At 32.5% G+C, this 21,504-nt stretch overlaps 1 protein-coding gene across 4 annotated transcripts in view; it reads left to right on the plus strand.

Annotated features, from left to right (window-relative positions):
- COL11A1 (collagen type XI alpha 1 chain) overlaps window positions 1-21,504 on the plus strand; it is a 200,556-nt gene that overhangs the window by 40,473 nt on the left and 138,579 nt on the right. For all 4 annotated transcript variants that reach the window (XM_069479087.1, XM_069479089.1, XM_069479086.1 and 1 more), the window contains exon 5: window positions 17,179-17,307. In XM_069479087.1, the coding sequence (XP_069335188.1) occupies window positions 17,179-17,307 (129 nt within the window). The remainder of the gene's footprint in view (window positions 1-17,178; window positions 17,308-21,504) is intronic.

Consider the following 21,504-nt stretch of genomic DNA (forward strand, 5'->3'; position numbering starts at 1 on the left):
TAAGCTTTGATGAAATCCCAGTAGATTAGATTCTAAATAAATAGTTTCTCCTGAGGGCATGCCTTGTTAAGAAGAACAGAATGTTCTGGTGACTTTTAAAATACTTCCTTTTTCTCCTCCTCTTTCTAGAAGCGTGAGGGGATATTTTTTCTGACATTCACTGTCAAGACCTTATAGGTCTCCTCCAAGTAAAACTCACAAAATTTGGAGTCCTCCATGACTGACTGGGTCCCCATGGAGTTTTAACTCTCAGAATTTTGGTTTTGTTTGTCTCATATAAAGTAAGTGCAAGAGCTATTCTGTGACTTGCATAGGTAGAATTAATCTCACTTCAATTGTCTAAGTTTTTCCTACATTGGTTTGGGTCTGTTACATATGCTTAATTCTGAGGATGATCTGAGGATGATCTGAGGCTTGTGTGGTTTATACCAAAATTAGGTGATTTCCCTCATCTCAGATTCCCTGTATACTCTCTAACCTGCGTTTTCCCCCTCTGGTTCCTCTGTCCAGAAACACAGGGTTTCTTTGAAAATTTTAGCCACGGCACTGTTGTATTGCTCAGCTATTGGATTCCCCCTTGGGGCAAAGCCTAGAAAAAATATGAAACCAAACAGTACAAACCATAGGTAACTTACCACTTGTAGATTCACGTCTCTAAATTTTGATTCTCCCCATAATCTGCTTGCTTTTGTGTAGTTCTCAAGGTAGCTGTTTATGGCATTTTGCTTAGAGTTTGTAGTTGTCATCAGCAGAAGGTTGGGCTGTATGGAGTTTTCACTGCCATAGGAGTATTGACATTCGCAAGACAAAAACATTTTAGAAGTGTTAATTTCTTACCAGGAAAAATTTATACCATTAAGCATATTACTTAAGCATATTACTTGCTGTAGTCTCATCTTTCAGATTTCTGACTTTGGTATAACTCTGTTATCTCACAGTTCATTTCTAAAACCTTCTTGCCCTGGTTTCTCTGTGGAACTTCTTTACTTAAGAAAGAGGAAAAAAAATAAGCTGTTACTATTTTTAAAAATTTATTATTATATGCTCCCCATCTAGATTCTAAAATAGAAAGCTGTATCCATGAATCATTTCTTTAACTCTTTTTAATAAACTTTTTTACAAATACATAGAAGGCCTTTCATAAAATAAGAACTTTACAAACAGAATAGCGGAAGTAAGTGGGCACACATGACAATATAATTTCCATGGTTTTTCTTGAGAAATGAAAGATGAAAGCAGAGGCATCATTAAGTTTCTAACAAGTGCAGGAATGGTGGAATGAAAAAGATTATGATAATGATAATTAAGTGTTTGGATTTATAAATCATATGCATGGTGGTAGTTAACCATATTGACTGTGGAATCACACAGCCATGGCTTCATATTTTCATTTGGAACTTGACCAGCTTGCAGATCATGGACAAGATACAGCACCTCCCTTTTTTCTCATCTGTAAAATGGAATAACAGCGCTACGCATCTCATAGCATCATTTGAAGATTAAACAAGTTAAAGTTTATAAAGTATTGCTATCTGTGCATTGCCATACTGAGTGTTTTATAAGTGTTTGTTTAAAAAATGAACTTTTTTCCCATTGATTATTTCTGAAATTAGGTGAAAATAGCAGATACGGTTAACATAGGAGCTACATTTGGCTTCGTAAGAGACTTAGTTCTCTAAAAGCAAAAATAAAATGTTATTCTACAATGGTACTTTACTACTTTGCTGTAGTAGCATACAATAAGCAAAAGAGAAAAACAAGAAAGCTTTGAGTTTACTTATGATTGTTTAGTTTTGTTCTTGTCTGTAAATCTTTGGTTAACATGTACATTTGAGAATGTAGCTGTGGCTTTTTTGGAATTATTGAAAGCATTTTCTGGAATCAGTGTTGTGATTCATGTTTTTTTTTTTTTTTTGTAATGTATTAAGTCACCAAAATTATTTATTCTCTAGATGTCAGGAAATGCATAATTTTATTTTATTTATTTATTTATTTATTTTTTTGAGACAGAGTCTCACTCTTTTGCCCTGGCTAGAGTGCAGTGGCATCAGCCTAGCTCACAGCAACCTCAGACTCCTGGGCTTAAGCGATCCTCCTGCCTCAGCCTCCCCAGTAGCTGGGACTACAGGCATGTGCCACCATGCCCGGCTAATTTTTTTCTATATATATTTTTAGCTGTCCAAATCATTTCTTTCTATTTTTAGTAGAGATGGGGTCTCGCTCTTGCTCAGGCTGGTCTCAAACTCCTGACCTTGAGCGATCCTCCCGCCTCGGCCTCCCAGAGTGCTAGGATTACAGGCGTGAGCCAGCGCGCCTGGCTAAGAAATAATGTATAATTTTAAGAGAAATAACAAACTGTGAATAGCAAATATGAGGTAAAATTTGGTAGATTTGATGTTCAAACACAATCCAAGTCCAAATTGGCATGTAACAAACACAAGTTTAATGCAAATTAGTGTTAAAATCCCAGGGGAGTGTCCCAGGTAATATTAGAATTCAGCAGCAACAGTAGTTTAAAAACTCACTGGATTCATGAACATGTTGAATTTCTCTAATATAGGACAACAATATGTATGTGCTGTTCTTTTATGAAAGGGGATTTTATGGCTTTCATGAAGAAATAGTCAAACATATCTACATGACAGTATCTTATAACAGTAGTTTTATGAAACATAAGATTTTTTTCTTACTGTAGCAAGTTTAGCATTTGTCAGATTTTATTCAGACTTAGTGTTAATCAATTATTTACCAAATTGAGATTCCAAATATGAATTTTTCCCCTTTAACCTTTTTGATTTTAGGAGATATTTAAGTTCCACTACTGACCACATGCATGGGAGTAGATCAAGCCACATTAGTTTAATCCTTTTTTGAGAATCTAACTTAAAAGAGCATCTGTTTTTGGCTGTTTGATGTGTAATCACATTCCTTATTGCTGCACACCTACTTAGCCTGGCAAGTGTGGTGAAGAACAACACACAAAAATGTACCACATTATTTACGATACACTTCAGTGATTCTGTAGTTCATTTCTTCAGTTCTCCTTTCTAGATGCTGTACCTTATTATACAATAGCCTCAGAGTATCCTGTTCCCAGTCAGACCATCTGGGATCAGATCTGCATCATGGATTGTGATATGCAGATAATAGGCTGCTGGTTGGGACTTTATTGATCCATTATAATTATATATTTAGTAGGGTCTATGGCTGAAACTATTTCAAGAAACTCAATGAAGCATTTGAGGCAATCTCAGATTTCAGAACTCTATGCAAATCCAAAGTACCACTGTATACAGGATATTGCTTGTCCTCTAAAAGAAGCCTTGCCTTTTGATTCAGTTTTCTATTTTGTTGAGTAGTGGATCTGCCAGCAATACACCGTAAAGTATCACACATTTTATATTGTCACTTGTATAAATTTTGTCTCTGTCTAGATTACCTTTTTTTCCTTTGTAAGGTCTATTATTAGTCAGTAGTATTTTATTGGCTTTTCAAAGAATAAGCCATCTTGCATTTACGTTCTTGTTTTTGTATCTGTATTACCATGTTGTTTTATAATTATCTGTTAACGTATAGCTTTCTTATTAGACTATACATTCCTTGAAAGCAGGATTTATATCTTGTTAATTTATATATTCCAGGAGCTGCATCAAGTGCAAAGTTGGGCACAATGTTCATAGTTAATGAAGACCAGCAAATGCATGAATGAACACTTTACTTGGAAATGATTAAGGCTTTGTTAGAGGTGTCAGGGAGTAGAAAGGGTGGTGATAGCCCTAAAATAGCATTTGTCATTTGAAAGGTGGGTGTTTACTTAAGTGATGATTATTCTCTGTCGAAGCCCCACAGATATTATAATGTAAAATATTGTGCTTGAATAAGGGAAAGAGGCATACATAAATAGTTGCAATAAAATATGATTGTGTTACATAATAAAGACATACACATATTCAAGAGAGGGAGTAATAGCTGGATCCATAATACTGAAAAATAAACGAACATTTAAAGATGAGAACACATATGCAAAAGGTGAAAGTGTAGAATGAACATGGCAGTTCTGTGAAACGTAACGTGGTTTGGGGACACTTGGGAGACTACCTGGTTGGTGTGTAAAGACCTGTTTGCCTTTCACACTATACTAAGGGGGTTGAACTTTAAACTGTGGGCCACGAGAAGTTTCCTTAAGAAGAGGAATTAAGCATTCACATTTTTTAAAAAATGCTTTTTGTGGAAGTGAAGATGTTAGTCTACCATTGGAAGAATCTGATGGAAAAGATGAGAACATAAAATGTTGACTATTAGTTCAAATAAAAGGTATCATACTTAGAGATGAGATCATGGTGACAGCAATGTACAGAAGGGCTTACTTTCAGATGCTGATGTGGGGTGGAGCTCACAGGTATTGGGGACTCTTAGGATATATGGGGTTGAGCGTGGGAGAGACTTAACACTTTAGGCTTCTAGCACTGACACATGGGTCGTAAATAGGTGATGCTTACTTCCTGCAGACATGGACTGTTTGGAATTTTAGCTAAGTTTAAAGGGCTTTAACTCTCTTTTTTGTGATTTATGAACTATATATTTTTAACAAAGATTCAAATTAATCAAAGGCCATGAGATCATCCTGGACAAAAGCATCTTATTTCACCATCTCATCTACACTTCCTGAGTTTTATAGTAAATACGCAGTTAATGTGAAATTATTATTAGTTAAAAGAAGTATAATGAGAATGTTGATATTATTTAAATGATTGTTTAAGCTTTTTTTAGAACTTGATTTTTTTTTAAGGCATGGTCCAGAGTTTATTTCTGTTTATAATATGACTGTACATAGTACTTAGAAGACTGGCAGGTAAATAGTGAGTGCTAAGTATTGTCTGTTGTTAGAACTATTAGTATTATCTATTCCTTGGATAATTGGAAGAGCATTTTAATTGATCTCCCTGCTTTTGTCTTTTCCATCTGTTAATTTGCTCTCTAGGGAGAAAGCCTAGAATAGCAAGTCTATTCCTGTCAAGTAGTGCCTGGTTGAAAGTATTAATAAGTGAAGGAAGTATCTCATCTCTTTGCTCATAACCTTCCCGCAGCATTTCATTTCATTGAGAGTTAACCTTCTTTCCATAGTCTGCTGGCTCCTGTGTGATCCATACCACACCCTCTGCTCCTCGTCTGACTCCATCACTGGCTTCTCTCCCCGTTGCTCCCTGTGGGTTCTTGGCCCATGTTCCTTGAACAAATGTAGCAAGCATGCTCCTGCCTTGAGGCTGCTTATACCTTGAGGACTGGGCATTCGCTAGTCCTTCTGCCTGGAAGCCTTTTGCCTAGATATCTACATTTTTTATTGTCTCAGTTCCTCAGGTGTTCCTGCCTCAATATCTCTGAATCAGTGAAACTTTCCATGATCCCACTTCTATAATACAGCATCTTACCTCTTGACATGTAGCCCTTATCCTTTATTGTCTTGTATTCTTTATGACATCTTTCACTTTCTGATGTACTACATTTTGTTCGTTTTGATTCTTCCTCTGGAATATAAGCTGCAAGAGTGCAGGAGCTTTGTGCCTGGATCCATAAAATCTAGAATAGTGCTTGACATGTAATAATTTTTTAATGAATGAATAAATATATTTTCTAGCACTCATTTGAATAAAGGGTATATCATCTATGGCAAACAAGGAAGCAGGAGGCAAGATCTGTTACCCCTTTCTAACTCTTTAATTTAATTTCTTTATATGATGGAGTCAAGCCATATTGGTAGTTTTTAGTAAGAATCCTTGTTTAACATTGATAATTTAGAAATTGTAACATAAATGTGCACTTTTGTTGGTAGTGTTTTACCCAGCTTTAGGCATTTTTTATAACACTTGGTAATAGAAGTCTGTTCAAGTAATATAGAACACTGCTTATTTTCTTAAACCTGGTTTCTTAAGCTGGTTTTGGGATTCTATGTAATAAAAGTGCTGTGTGGGTAGCAGTTCTGTCTGTGATTATGTGGTTTCCCTCATTCTTTCCTTTGAATTATGGTTCAGATGCAATCTCTGATGCCTTTTTCAATTACACTAAAATTCTAAGCATTTTGGCAGCTTTCCTTTACCACACAAAATAGTTGAGAAGGAGTCATTAACTGTATGGAATGTTTGGGAAAAAAAAAACTGTGATGAGAGTTAATGCCTTGGCAAATTCAGAAGTATGAGTAGACAGGAAGCATAGGTTTTCAATTAATCTTCTGATGATGGTAGTTACTTCTTAAGAATTTTATGCCATGTTTAAGATTTAATTTCAGCTTTGTTTCTGGATATACAATCAAAAACCTCTGCCAAGACCCACCGTACTTTTGGTCAAAGCTCTACTATCAAATGTGAATAGAAACTTTAGTGTCTAGGGAGTATCTTATGGAAATAGTATAGAATTTTGTAAGCTATTGCTTATACAGTGGTGTATGCTAGACTGCTTAGCTAAGTGTATTTTTCTTTCTTTTGTATTATTAATACATTTTTTTCCTCATGGACTTGATTTATAGAATAATGACTTTAGGATTCCTGAAACTAAACTTTTTTGGAACTTATTTTTGGAAGAATTGTAACTGGATTCTGCAGCAACATTCCTCAAATTTTACAGTGCTGATATACTCATTGCCTAGAAGTCTACCATTCAAAGGAGTGTTCTTTAATTTTCCCCAAATACTGGAATAAAAATAGCTTATATCTGTGTACACTTCCCTCTTTAAACACAGCTTAAGTCTGTATTATTTGTGTTTAGAATTTCAGAGGAAATACAAGACAAGTAGTAGTATTCTTAATTTACAGGTGTTGACATAGAGTCTTTTAGTGGTGCATAAATTTATTGCCAGGAGATCCATTCACTGAACCCTTACTGAGTACCCACTGTATGCAGGTCTCATCTAAGAACTGTGGAGGCCTCAGACAAAACAGATGAGTCCCTGCTCTCACGAAGTTTATATTCCAGTGAATTTAATTGAACAAAATAGATTGACCTGTTAAGTAGAGGACCCCAGACTATAAATTATACCTTTTTTGTCTTCTAGAAGAGATGCTGTGCTTTCCTGGCAAATGACACACATACTGGTTATTTGAATCTTTAAGCTTAGTTAAAAAATAAATATATGGAAGATGCCAATTGCTATTTTCAGGCCTTCGAATATATGTTCTTGGTTTAACTTCTCACATTCTTTTTGAGTTCACTCTGGGTTCCAGCAGGAAATAGAACTATCCTCAGATGGCTTCAGAATTGTCAGCAGGGAGGCTAAGAAACTTAGCCTTACCTTTCCAGGGCTAAAGGGGCAAAGGGCAGAAATAATAAAGAGCTCAGTGAGAGCGCGAGTCCTGCAGAAATGCTTTCCACCAGTGGCAGCTGTATTAAGGTTTCCAGACCACTGTGACAACCCAGGAACATGTGGGGGAAAACTACCCAGCCCTTTTCTCTTCCCACCTTCCAAACTCCAGGTGGTAACTTCCATTGTCTGTACTGGACATCAACCTGCAAGAGCATCTGGTGATAGAGGCTACAGACCTGAGATTCTTTGGGCACAGGGTAAGGGATGGAAGTGTTAGTAATAGGATTCGGGAAATCAACAGAGAATACCAAGTGTCCCTTTATGTAAAAGAAAACTGAACACTTTCTTATAAATTATCTCACTTATGCCAACCAAGCACTTCTAGATAATTACTCTGATTTTTTTTAGATGAAAGTTGTTTCCTTATCTCCTCCAAATTTCTTTCTTCTTCATAATTGGAATATAGTAGGTGATAAAGAAATATATTTATTATATGTTGTTTGTGTATAATAATCTCAGTGACCAGGCTATAAGCTATTTGAGAGAAGGATCTGTTTCTGATTTACCCCTGTATTCCTTTTCCTCCTATCCATGGTGTCAGCATGATACTCTGTCTCTATAAATATTTGTTGAATAAATGGATAGGGAGAATGATTGATTATGAAAGCAATCTTCTTTTTAAATTCCTTGTGCAACTTAGAACTAAAAATTACAGAAGAAATATAATTATTATCTTATTTTATAATGTATCTGGGCCTATTAAATCATGACCATACATAAAAGAAAAATATTTTGTTTTGAAAAAAATGTAGCTTGTCCTAAAATGATGTCGTATGGTGTCTTTTGAATGTAGGAATGTTGTTTAAAAGATTTGTTTTTGCCTTCAGCCAAAATATAGCATTTTCCAAATACTCTCATTTCAGTAGAGAGCTCTAGCTTTCAATTTTGAGCATGCCACTTATCTTTGTTCAATAGACATTACAAGTTGAATGTACAGACTGACTATATTCTGTGGAGCAAAGAAGTTTTCACATTTGACACTAAGAAAACATTTTTGTTTTCAACTTTAAAAAAGAATCAAAGGTGGATCAGTTACTTTATAATATATATGTATATACATATTTTTAAAATCCTTTTATAATTATATATTTATAATGGCAAAATGGCCAGTTTTGATTTAATGATATTTTCATTCACTAAAGGATGTTTCATTCATTGTTAGATGGTAGAGGAGTGCAACAGAGTGAAAATAAGGAAATATTTTTGAGAAGTGTGTTAGTTCTTGGACAGTGTCATTTTAGGTAAATTTAGAATAATAAATGTATAGAAATGCTGTTACCAATTACTTCTTTTCCTTCCCTGACAGACATTTTCTCTAAGGGATCTAACAATAGGCAGCAAAACAAATGATACTGAAAATTGATATGTAAAAAATTGATCCGCAAATATTTAGTGTTGGGTTGAAGGAATAAATGTGGCAGTTCAACTGGTAAACTCTTCATGAAATGGTACAAATAGTCTATAATTTCTTTTCATATTCCAAAGACAATAATTACTTTAAAAATAAGCCTAAAATTTACTGCCAAGTCAATGACTTTGAAATATAAAATAAGTGTCAAATTCTACTGTTAACCTTGTGTGACATGCAGTGAAAGTCATACCTAATGAAAAGGTCATATTAGACCTTTATGCTGATATTAGTTATATGAACTTCTCCTTTGAGTCTAAATGTTAAAATACAAGTTAATTATTAAAGTTAACTTGTCAATTAAAAATTTAAAAATAAGTAAAAAAGCATATAAAAAGTAAATGCTGATCAGAAATTTATTATAAAAAATTCACATTCAAATTGAGATGTGCTGTAAATGTAAAATATATACCACCTTTCAAAGACAATAGGAATAATAATTAATATTTTTTATGTTAAGTACACATTGAAATTAATTATATGTTTTGGACATATTGAGTTAAGCAAAATTTATAATAAAAATTTTTAAAAATAAAAATATTACGTGATAACTAATATTTTCTTTCATATGAATATTTTTTTCAAGTTGATTTTTAAAAATAAGTTTATAAAGTGTTTTCCATTTTGTTTTATAATGCTCATTTTAGTTTTTTTAAATGTTATTTTCAATTATATTATTTTGGACAGTAGATGTTCATAATAAGCATTGAATGAATTTATTTTGGGCAGGGATCAAATTGTGGTGACAAATTTTAAATGTTATTTACTTAAAGAAACATTGAAATGAAAAATCCTTTTGTAATTTGAGAATCATCTCTTAGTTTTTTTCAGAACTGTAATTTAAATTTTTACATAAGAATTTTCTTAAATCAACAAGGAACTGAGTATGTTGTTTTAGTCTTGATTTACATTAATATGAAGTGATTATGAAATGAAAATACAAAAAAGTGTCATTCTGAGATATATATAGGGTGTATATATACACACACACACATAAAATTCAGATATGGTGATTTGTTTCTAACTTTTTTCTTTTCCATTGTTGACATGAAGTAGGATTAGAATATAACTTGATTAATATGGAACTGATGATACAACCAAGAATGATTTTAATCTTTTACTAGCACAATGAAATGTATTTAAAAAATAGTCATATAAGTAGATGTTTAAACTTAGTATCAACTCTAGCATAATTTAATTTGATAGTTTTTAGAAACCTCTGGTAAGTATACTTAAAAATTTGTTGCCTCTGAAATCTTTGCTTATACTTGGAGTCAAATGCTTTGTTATCATTTTTACTTTCCATTATCTCTAATGGACTGAGTGATATTTATGATGATGATACTGTCAAATGTATAACCTCTGATTACCCTGAGTTCTAGCTAATTGCCAAATTAGATCAGCCAGTATTTCTACAGCATCTACTTAATACTGGGCCCTGAAAATAGCCAGTTATTATTTCTATTATGGATAAACAAAATCTGTTTTGGAATCTTCAGGGTTTTTTTTTTGTTTTTTGTTTTTGTTTTTATTTTTTTGCAGTGCCTTTTATTCTGTTATAAAGACAACATTTGAGAGGAATAAAAGCAATCTATTATGAACTCAGTCTGTATTACTTTCCTAGGACTGCCATAATTATTTAGCCACAGACTGAGTGGCTAAAATAACGTAAATTTATTTTCTCACAGTTCTGGAGGCTAGAAGTCCAAGATCAAGGTGTTGGCATAATTGCTTTCTTCTGAGGCCTCTTACCTTGGCTTGTATATGTGCATCTTCTCCCTGTGTCTTTACATGATCTTCCCTGTGTCTGTGTCCTGATCTCCTCTTCTTACAGGAGACCAGTCAGGTTGGATTAGGGCCCATCCTAATGACTTCGTTTAACCTTAATTACCTCTTTGAAGGCCCTGTCTCTAAATACAGTCACAATCTGAGGTACTTGAGGCTTAGGATTTCAACATATAAATTTTGGCGGACAGAATTCAGCCTTTAGTACCCAGTCTGGACAAGTTCTTCTTGTCCTTGGTTATCAGTGAAAAAAAGAGTGGTAAGGTTGCTATAAAAAGGAGTATGGGATGTCAGGTTTAAGGGAAATTTACTGCTGATTCTTGTTGATTCTTGTAACTTGGTTTGGCTTCAGTGACAAAACCTGATAATCTGCAGGCAGAGGAGGAACGCAATTAAAGAGTAAATGAAGATTATTTTCCTAAATGCAAAACTGAACTTATTCCAGAAATTTATTTATCATTATGACCATTATTTATCAATTCCCTTATTAGGCTTCAGAGGTTGACCCCCAAAATCTTTCACATTTATTATGTTTCTATCTGAGTGAATGGCTGTGCCGTTCTGCCATTGCTTACTCCAGAACCTGCAGAATTGCCCTACTCTCCCCTTTAGCACACTTTCCTCCATCTCTCCTTGTCATTCCCATCCCACTCCATCACTGGCACCTAGTCTTCAAATCTCACAGATGCTTTTTATTAATATCTCTCTCATCTACTCCATTCCTGGTACTGCTGACTTGGTTTCAATTCTCAACACTTTATTGAAATAGACTGCTGTTTCCCCTGACTCCAGACTGGATGCTTCTAAATTATCCTTCTGTTTGTTGTCAAAGTGATTGTGTTAATATACAACAGAGATCAGTTTGTTTCATTGATCAGCGTCCTTGAATGACACGCCATAACTTTCAAGATTCAGTTCACCCACGGGGTGTGTCTTAAATCGGTTCCTTACTTATTATTTTTTAAAATCTTTATCTCTTTCCACTCTTTCACTCTTCATCATCACTATGTCCTTTGTCATACAGTTTCATGACTCAAAACTTTTGTTTAAAATGCTTTTTCTGTTTAGTGCTATTTTCCTCTCCATCTTCTTCATGCAGCTAACTCCTATTTGCTCATAAAATATCATCAAGATTGTTTCAAGAACCATTTCATAAATGTGTTCATTCCTGTTGATGTACCCACATGATGCAAGTTAATGGAGACAAGAATGTGCTACAGGAAGTTTGGAAGCTAGATGATTTTATGGAACAAAATTGCAGCTATGTGATTTACTCCAGTGTTGGGGGAAATGAAATATCTAATCTTAGAAATTTCTGAAATTTAGTGAGGCATACAGTCAACAATTATTTTTGAAGTCTTCTTTTCCAGATCTTACCAAAAGTAAATTGTTCACTTGGAATATAAAAACTTTCCAAGTTTTAATACCAAAAGTTTAGATCTTCCAAGATTTAGAAGGGAGTTGAAAGCCTTATGGAATTGTACAGTCATTAGTTGCTAGATTGACATTCAAAAGAGACCATTGTTTTTCAGATATAGTTGAACATAGATCCAACATCTGCACTAGCTATTTTAATTGTATCTGAATTTCTTCTGCTTTTCTTCTGATCCTGTTATGTTCCAAGCACATAATCCATCCATAGGTCACATTATTCAATCAGATGGAATTGAAGACGACAGCTTATCAGAGCCTGGTTTTCCATTGCTCATTCTCTAGAGTCAGCTGCTGTGCTGTAGATAGAGTTCAGTGGATGCCCAGATTGGGAACTGACATGAACCAAGCATTGATTGGCTTCACATAGGACCAGGAGTTGAATCAGAAAATTTATACGCTTAACATCGACACGTTGACATGTGATCATAAGATATTAGACCAATTTTATGTACCATACTTTTTCAATAAATGTGATTCTTTACAAACACACACAAAGCTAAATTTCTTTTTACTTGTGTATTTCATAGAACATTATGCAATTACACTTATAGCACAGAAAATAGAAATAGCTAGGCCTTGAAAAGATTTTCTCTCTCTGTGTATATAAATGTGAATGTATGCGTGTTTACGCACAGTTATATGCAAACCAAAGTAAAAAAAGGAACCAAAAATTGTTAACACATGCATTAATTTTTTGGTTTTAAAAGAAGCATAAACTATAACTTATATAACTGGTATTGATAAAAAATGTGGCGAGATCCTTTTGCCATGCATGGGACAGAAGAAACTCATCTATATAGACACTTTCTATTTAATTTTCTTACATTCGCTTTGCTTTCCTCCTCTATACCAATATTGTCTATACTATACGATAGTACAAACTATACTATAGTACAAACCCAGTTGACACAGCTGTAGATCGCTATGTAATTGTAACAACTCAACCTTAATCTTGGCTTTGTTGATCATTAGTAGAGAAGGATGACTTTTTCATGTCTACAAATGCCAGTTTTTTTGGCAACTTCATTTTTTTTTCACCTGTGGAAAATTTTATGTAACTATTGAATCTAAATATTTACAGTTAATTCAACCTGCAGCAATGTTTTTGTTTATCTACTGTCTCACAGCATGTCATTATGATTAACATAAAACACTAAAAAATGCCTTCTGGGGAAAATAGTACTGTAGATTTCTTAACTGAATTTTCCAGTTTCTTTCCCGTAGTATATTTTATGGCTAACTATTAAACACCTGAAATCAGAATTTATAGTGGAAAAGTTGTCAGGATTCCATTTCATGAAGTCAAGTACTGTAAATAGAATAAGAGGTACTTGGGGAATCAATAGTATTCTTAAAAATCTACTATTTTTAAAATTATAAAGTAGGCAAATTTTTTGTGTTTCAGCTCAGTCCTTTGTTATTCCTATATAATTAAGTTTGGAATTCTAGAATTTTTAGTCCTGGTGAAGACCTTAGATCTCTCAAAGCATTCATTTTACAAATGATAAATTTGGTTGGGTGATGCACAATTCCAAGTAGTTAATGGCAAACCTGGGAGAAAATTTAGGAAGCAGGGCTTCTGATTGAAACCCTCAGTTATTCCATTACTCAATGATATACTCAATGACACCTCATTATTGTTTTTTTAAACATCAGAAAGAAGAATTGTGTATTTAAATTTCTTTTTGTTACCTGTTATTATTCATTTATAACAATTCAGGTGTGTTTACTCAGTGTTCTAAATTGATCAGCTGGTGTTTGAAAAATACCATCAATATATTTTAAGAACTTGTATTCATTTGCTCTGAGGCTGCTTAAAATAATTAGGTATTAGACAATATGAGACACTCTCGTATTTACAAAATTGTTGGAAAAAATCTCAGAAACAACCTATTTTGATTGATCAATTACTTATATTGCCTCATGACATATGAAAATAAATATTTTCAGGTTGGAAATTCTAATAACAATAATGATTGTTATAAACCATGTAGTTTCCTGTATGGATATTTTCTACTTTTGCTCTATTTCATGTTTCACTGGAAATAAAGTAGGTATTTCCTTATTTGACTGTTACCTGAGCACAATACCATGTTACGCGTACTTTTAAAACACTTTTTGATTGAGTGAATGAATGAATTAATGACTGATGTGACTAAATAACTTGAATAAATTTAACAAAATCTGAAAGATTAGTGAAGAAATTTCTGAGTTCAACAAAATCTATCACAAGGATGACTAAACATTGTAGTATTTCATGTCAATGAATTTTTTGTTGGTGGATTTGTGTTTTTGACTTTTTAATTTTGATCATTTTTCTGGTGACAATGAGACATTCTAGATGAATATTACCAGCACGTAATTGGTAAATGGTGATTTAAATATAAGAATATGGAGCAAAAATGGGGCAGGGAAAACCACCAAAAAGAAAAAGGTTAAAAATGAGATATCCATGAAGGGCTTTGAAAAAATCCAGCATTATTTTCATGATCTAGAAGACCTGTGTGACTGTCCAGGTGAGACCTAAGATGGTCCTAATATTTCACATATGGCTGACTTTGAGGCTCTGCACAGCAAGGAATGAGAGCTAGGGCAGAGCTGTAAACTCTAGGAGTCTTAGAAGTGTGCTCCAAGGCATACAGAAAAGCTGTTGGGATACTAATTGATTCAATGCATTTAAGGAAATCTCTGTCTAATCATTTGCTTACCATTAACCTAACCAAGCAGAGACCTCAGTGGCTATAGGTAACAAAAAATACTGACTTAGAGAATTACTTCAGGAAAGTCACTAAAGAACAAGTAACAACTACAAAGAAAAACAATAGGAGGCTAGGGGAGAAAAGGATAGAATCTGATTTTGGTGTTGTCATTTAAAATGTTCGACATTCAACACAAAACTTTCAATATTATGAGGTAACTAAAGAAACAGGAAATCATGTACTGTACAAAGTAAAAACAAAGCAAAACAAAACAGTAAGAACCATCTTTGAAGAAGCACAGACACTGTACTCACCCCCAAAAGACATCAAATCAGCAAGTATGAATATGTTAAAAAAAAACTAAAGAAAATCATGTCTAAAGAACTAAATGTGAAAGTGTGATAATGATGTCTTACCAAATACAGAATAGCAGTAAAGATGGAAATTATAAAAAAAAGAACCAAGTAGAAGTATTGGAGTTAAAAATTATTATAATGCAATGAAAAATTGACTAGAGGAGCTCGAAAGATTGGAGCTGACAGAAGAGGGAATTAGTGTTTTTGAAGATAGATCAATTAAGTACGAGAAAAAGAAAGGCAAAACATGAAAAAAGGGTAACAGAACCTCAGACACCTTTGGGACACAATCAAACATACCAACATAGGCATAATAGGAATCCCAGAAAGAATAAAGGGCAAAAAACGTGTTTTAAAAATGTCTGAAAACTTCCCCAAGTTGATGAAACATGTTAATCTACACATTCAAGACTCTGAACTTCAAGTAGGATAAACTTGAAGAAACTTACACTTAGGCATATCATAATCAAAAAATCAAAAGGGGTGATAAAATCTTCTGAAATTAGGTTGTGTGATGGTTGTACTACACTGTGAATGTACTAAACCCATTGTATTGTAAATTTTAAAAGAATTAATTTTATATATGAATTATATCTCAATGAAGCTGTTATTTTTTAAAAGAGAAATGTAGGAATGGAAGTACAGATTTTTGAACCATAAGAATAAACGCTAATTTTAAGGATGAGAATATAATACTTTTTTAGATAGAAGAAAGAACAATGCAAATAAAAATATTGCTATACCACAGGTAGTAACCACAGTATTTAATAAAAGATTGACTGCCAGAATTAAATAATTTATGTTCCTTTCTTGGCATTTCACATACCATTTTGCTTATATCTTTTCAAGTTATGAATTTTATTACACATTTTATTACAGTTTTAAATATTCTTAAACACTAGATTGCACTCCCCGAAGAGCAGAGATTACATCAAGTTTATGTTTCTGTACCTGCTGTACTAAGTTCAATATTTTGTGTATAATAATTTTTCAGTAAACTTTTGTTAATGAGTAAGTGAATGTTGTGATATAAATGTGGTAGGAATTTTTTCCTGATCCTCGATTTTACAGATTTTTGTAATTTTATGTCCACATATTCATCAGGTCCTAAATAAATCCTGTTGATAAGATAGAGAGCAAGCTGGAATGACTTTGAAGTTATTCAGAATGGAATTAGAAGTTCTGTGAATTAGATTTATGTGCTCAAACTTACAGGGACTTGAATCTCTAAGTTGAATGAGTACCAGCCTAGATATTCCTCTGAGCCCAGGTATAATTCTGAATTAATATTGTCATGACCCACAAGTTTATATCAAACTTGTTTCAGGTTGAAATAGATCCAGGTGGAAGCAGTCAGATTGCTTTGAGAGGAGAATATTTGGATTTTTCTTTTGTTTACACAAGTTGCAAAAGCTCCTGAAATTAAAACTCTTTAGATAATCCTATTATTAAATATTACTAATCTTTGTCATTTTATTAAAATCATACAGATTTCAGAATGAGTGATTTTTAATATATGCTTAGGAAGTCCTTTTTTAAAATAAAAATGCACCAAACCTATGTTTTTTTTGTTTACAATTTGGATTTTTCCTATGTTGGTATTTTTTATTCATGTTTGTAGATAGTAATTTCCTTCAATACTGATTCCTCTAGGAAAGCACAATAATTGGATCTATACTTTTACTTTAAAAATCTCTTATAAATTTGCCTAACAATAACAATTCAGTTCGTTAATTGAGCTTTTTAATTATTTAGTGTTAGAATCACATTATTGTCTTTATATATTTGCAGTCTTTAAGATGTATTGACTTTTTTTTTATCATCCTTTTACTTACATTTCATTTGTCTTCTACCCTGTAGAATTAAACTGTGAATGCAGTAAAACTGAGTTTTGACACATGGATGCATATAGCATAGATATCCTGAACCAGAAAATAATGTGGAATAAACAGTTAATATTTACCGATGATACGTAAAATAGGTCTGAGTTTCTCTCTTAATCCTGTAAGGCTATTCTTAACATTGAAATCTTCGTGATTTTTCTTCTTCAGATACTTAAAAATAAATTGTTTTGAATAAATCTTGCGCTGGATATAGGTGTCTTTGAGTGTGCTGACGACATCCATGTCTGTTTCTTTGCAGGGGGACATCCAGCAGTTTTTGATCACAGGTGACCCCAAGGCAGCATATGACTACTGTGAGCATTACAGTCCAGACTGTGACTCTTCAGCTCCCAAGGCTGCTCAGGCTCAGGAACCTCAGATAGATGAGGTGAGGAGGACAAGATCAGAGCAGGTCTTCTGTTTGCAATGATGTGCACGTAGACTTACAGTTTGGGGCCTTACACCTATTTATTCAATCTTAATTAAACTGTACTTTGTATTTAATAGTGTCTTAATATTTCTAGGAAGAAGTGACTTGAAGATCTTTGGTATTGTTTTCCTCTTGTTTAAGCATTTTGTTACTTAAATTTATTAGAAATAGAGATCCCTTACTTGGACACTGTATACGTAAGGATATTTCATTTTAGGGGGAGGTAAGAAAAAGATAATTTTGACAGCTATATGTCTGCCCTCAGCATTTAAATAATTAACACAGCTGTAAGGTAAGACTAACTTATCTTCTGGTGCTTACCATTTCCCTAGACCTTTGGCAATTCTTGCAGATGGAAAAGTGATATGAGAGTTATCTTAAAGTTTTTAGACTATGTTGAAAATTAGAGAGAGTTAAAAAATTTCACATAGAGAAATTATAAAGTAGTTGAACTGGAAGGGATTTAGGCTTTAATTGGAAGCAAAACTGTATTTTTGGATTTTTTTCTTTCCTCAAGACTTAGAGTGTTAAATTTTAGAAGTAGGGGTAAAAGTTTAAAAAACATCAAGACTGTTCAAAAAATAGCTTAAATATTATTTTTCTTCCATTTTAAACATGCTATTAGATGCCACCATTTCAGTTTTGGAATAGGTTAACCTTATTTTTTAAATTATTGTTATTTCTGCCTGTAAATTCAGGTTGTATTTTGCAATTTAAATGCCAGAAATATGTTTTGACACTATGTTACTTTTTAAGGTATAATAGTGAATTCTGTTGCACAAATCTTTCCCATGACTTCATTTTAGTTTGTTTGTTTTTTTTTTAAACAGGTTAAGTCTTAAGAAGCCGAGAGGAAAGTAAATATGAGAGAGCAAAGAGACATTACTTGGATATTTTATTTGCCTGTTTCACAGTTCTCAAGTGCTTCAGTTTTTAAATTTCCTCATGATTCACTAAATATGTTTTCTGTGAATTCTGATATGATAGGTACAATACCTATCAGATTTAATGTTTTTACATCTGAGGCTTTATTTGATGACTTAATTTCAAAATTTGTAGGATTTAGTGTACATGTTCAAGATTGATGAGATTTATTTTGCTCCTTTGCTCTTTAAAGAAAGATAAGGCTTATGTTTTTTAGCAACAGATATGGCTCTGATTTTTGGAAGAAAGAAAGATTACATTCTTAATATACCACCTTGAGTTTTTTTGTTCCCATGTTTTAATGCCATTATGTCAGGTAAGCTCAGTTATTTTAAATCAGGATAATTTTTACCCATCTTGTTAAGTTCATTTAAAAGTGAACTGGCCTTTTGCAATTTTAGTCGTTCGATATGTATATTTAACATGCTGTTGAGATGCAACTTGCTTTTACTGGAAGCATTTAATGGGAGAAACACTGCTATCTATAATAGAAACTGCATGACAATCTGGTTGGTTAATGCAGTAATAAACAGCATTTGTTACAGATTTCTATATTGAATGTGTCACAATGAAAAGTTTTATTTTAAGAAAGAATTAATTCTCACTTTTTCCCCTAACTCTAAATTATATCGATGCTCCAATAATAAGATAACAATTCTACACTAGTATAAACAACTAGTTAATCAAATTAGTAAGCAGTCCTTATATTAACTTTGAACTCTATCCGGTAATATGTTATATTACAAATACACATTTTAATATTTTATCTTCAGATGTTTTACATATACAAAGTAGCAATGCAATGTTATTTGCCAGTGAATAAAGAACATAAAGTGTAATATGGAGCATCCATCATACGTGTACTTTATGTTGCTTAATTTTTTATTAATTTGTGACACTGCATATTTATTATTCTAATTTGGATTAATAAATATGTCAATTTCTTTTATGAATTAATCCAAGTATGCTTTTTCCAACTTGTAATCTTATCTACTTAATATCCTTTAAATAACTTATCCTAATCCATTCTTGAGATTCAAATGGTTATATGCTTGGCACAACATTGCATCATCTCAATAGAGTGAGAGATGTATAATGTAAACAGCTTTCATTTTAGTGATAACATCATTAAATTTTAATTCTGTTTTACCACACACATGCCATTTACATAGAAGACTAATTAAAATTATGATGGTTTTGGGATTTTTTCATCAAGTTAAATTATCTTCCTATAAGAAATGAGAAGTTAAATCTATAGATAACCCCTTCCTATTGTATCACAATACTATATTATGCCTTATATGTATTAGGCAACTGATACCTTTTTTATAAAGGATTAAAGAGAAAAATAAAGCAAAGAAAGATAATATTTTATAAAGGAATTTAAAATAATTAACTTCCCCAAATATATTACCTTAATTGTCTTTTCACTTAAAATTTATTATATATGCACAGGTTTTTACTTACGTAACTATTTTTCTAACAAATTAAGTAAGGGCAGACCTTATGACATTTCCAGAAGAAGATACTTTCTGCTCATGTACTCTGATTTCTGCTAGACTACTCACAAATCAAAGTTGAAATCACTCCATTACTGCATGTCTTTTTGCATATATTCATCTGATTGATTATAGCTAGTTCTTTCTTCTCTACCTGTCCTAAGCCATCCTCAAAATTCCATAGTGAGACGGGAGAATCATCTCCAAAAATAGGTTTTAAGGCTTCATGGAGACAAGCAATGCGCTAAGTATACTCACTACCATCAAAATAGGGAGGCTGTGCAGATAAACAGGAGAACAAAAGCAGTGATCTTTTCATTGACTCCTGAATAAACTTTAAGAGAAAGATTCACTTTACTGCCTGAGGAGGTGAGCATGTTATTTCCTCCATTCTTCCACAGCCAGTCTGGTTTGTTTTAATTTGGAAAGCATTCAAATAAAAAAGAGAATTATGGAGATTAGAAGAGGTTTCCTCCTGCAAGAGAAAAACATGATATAAAGTTAATTGGCTACTTTGGTGCAAGTTTATATATATCCCTAGATGGCAACTTCAATTAAAATGCATTTAAATTGTCCATATTTAAAATTAGTCCTTTATACCTTTACTTATTGCTTTTATGTTTGTAAAATTCATTATAGATATACCTGATTCTGAAAGTCTGCCTAATTTTAAAATTCTAAAGCATAAAATAAACTGGAAAATCTTTTTTTTTTTTCATTATTTTACTGCAAGCTGGCAGCTGTTAGTTATAGAAATCCGATATTTCTTATTCCAATATTGGTGACTATAACTCAGAAAAATTACTCAGTAGATAATATTCAATCTCCGTAAATGTCTATTTAATATGAAGCTAAATTTGGTACTTAATTGTTTCATTTACTTAATAATGTTAATAATGCTTAAATTAAATTTCCTAGAAATAGTTGGCATTTTGTTTTGTTTGAAAGGGTATGATATAATGGAAATACTTAAAGTGGTGTATATATATACACTTTTCTATTTTACCAAATTCTATATAATTTCTAATAAAAATAAAGCTTTGTTGAATTACTTCCAATGTATATTCATTGATAATGAAGCTATTTCTAGAGGGATAAAATTATAAATCTGTTTATTAATTATATTAAATTGGAGTTTTTACAATGATAAAGAACACTAGTTCTTGTTTATAGTTAATATATCAATATGACCTTCAGCTGAATTATCTAGAAAACTTCACTCTAGTGGGGAGATATCACGAAGGACAAGATGTATAATATTGTTGCCACAGGATCAGTTTTGGATATGTATCATTATGTCTTTGTGAAATTTGCATTCATTTTCATTGCTATACCTAATAGAGTTTATTAGAGGACACTGTGATCACAATTTTCTAAAAGATTTGTGGCCAACAATTATTTTGCTGACAGATTAAAAGAGATTAGAGGAGAGAGATCCAGTTGGGACATAATTGGAATATTACCAAATACAGTACTTGAGGAATTATATATATATAGGTTGCTTTTAGCATCTATATGTATATATTTTAGAGGTTTAGCTTGTTTGCTACTTAATTTTTTATGCTATATATGATCTTAGTGTATTTAGCTATTTTGATTGAAACAAGATTTATTTATATTTCATAATATCTACATTCTTGATTAAAAATTAAAATTTTTGTAAAGATATTTAGCTTTGGAGGTAAACATATTGTTTTTCTTACCATTCAATAGGTATGATTATCTTTTACCT

This window comes from Eulemur rufifrons, chromosome 8 (assembly GCF_041146395.1).
Source record: "Eulemur rufifrons isolate Redbay chromosome 8, OSU_ERuf_1, whole genome shotgun sequence".
Classification (NCBI taxonomy): Eukaryota; Metazoa; Chordata; class Mammalia; order Primates; family Lemuridae; genus Eulemur; species Eulemur rufifrons.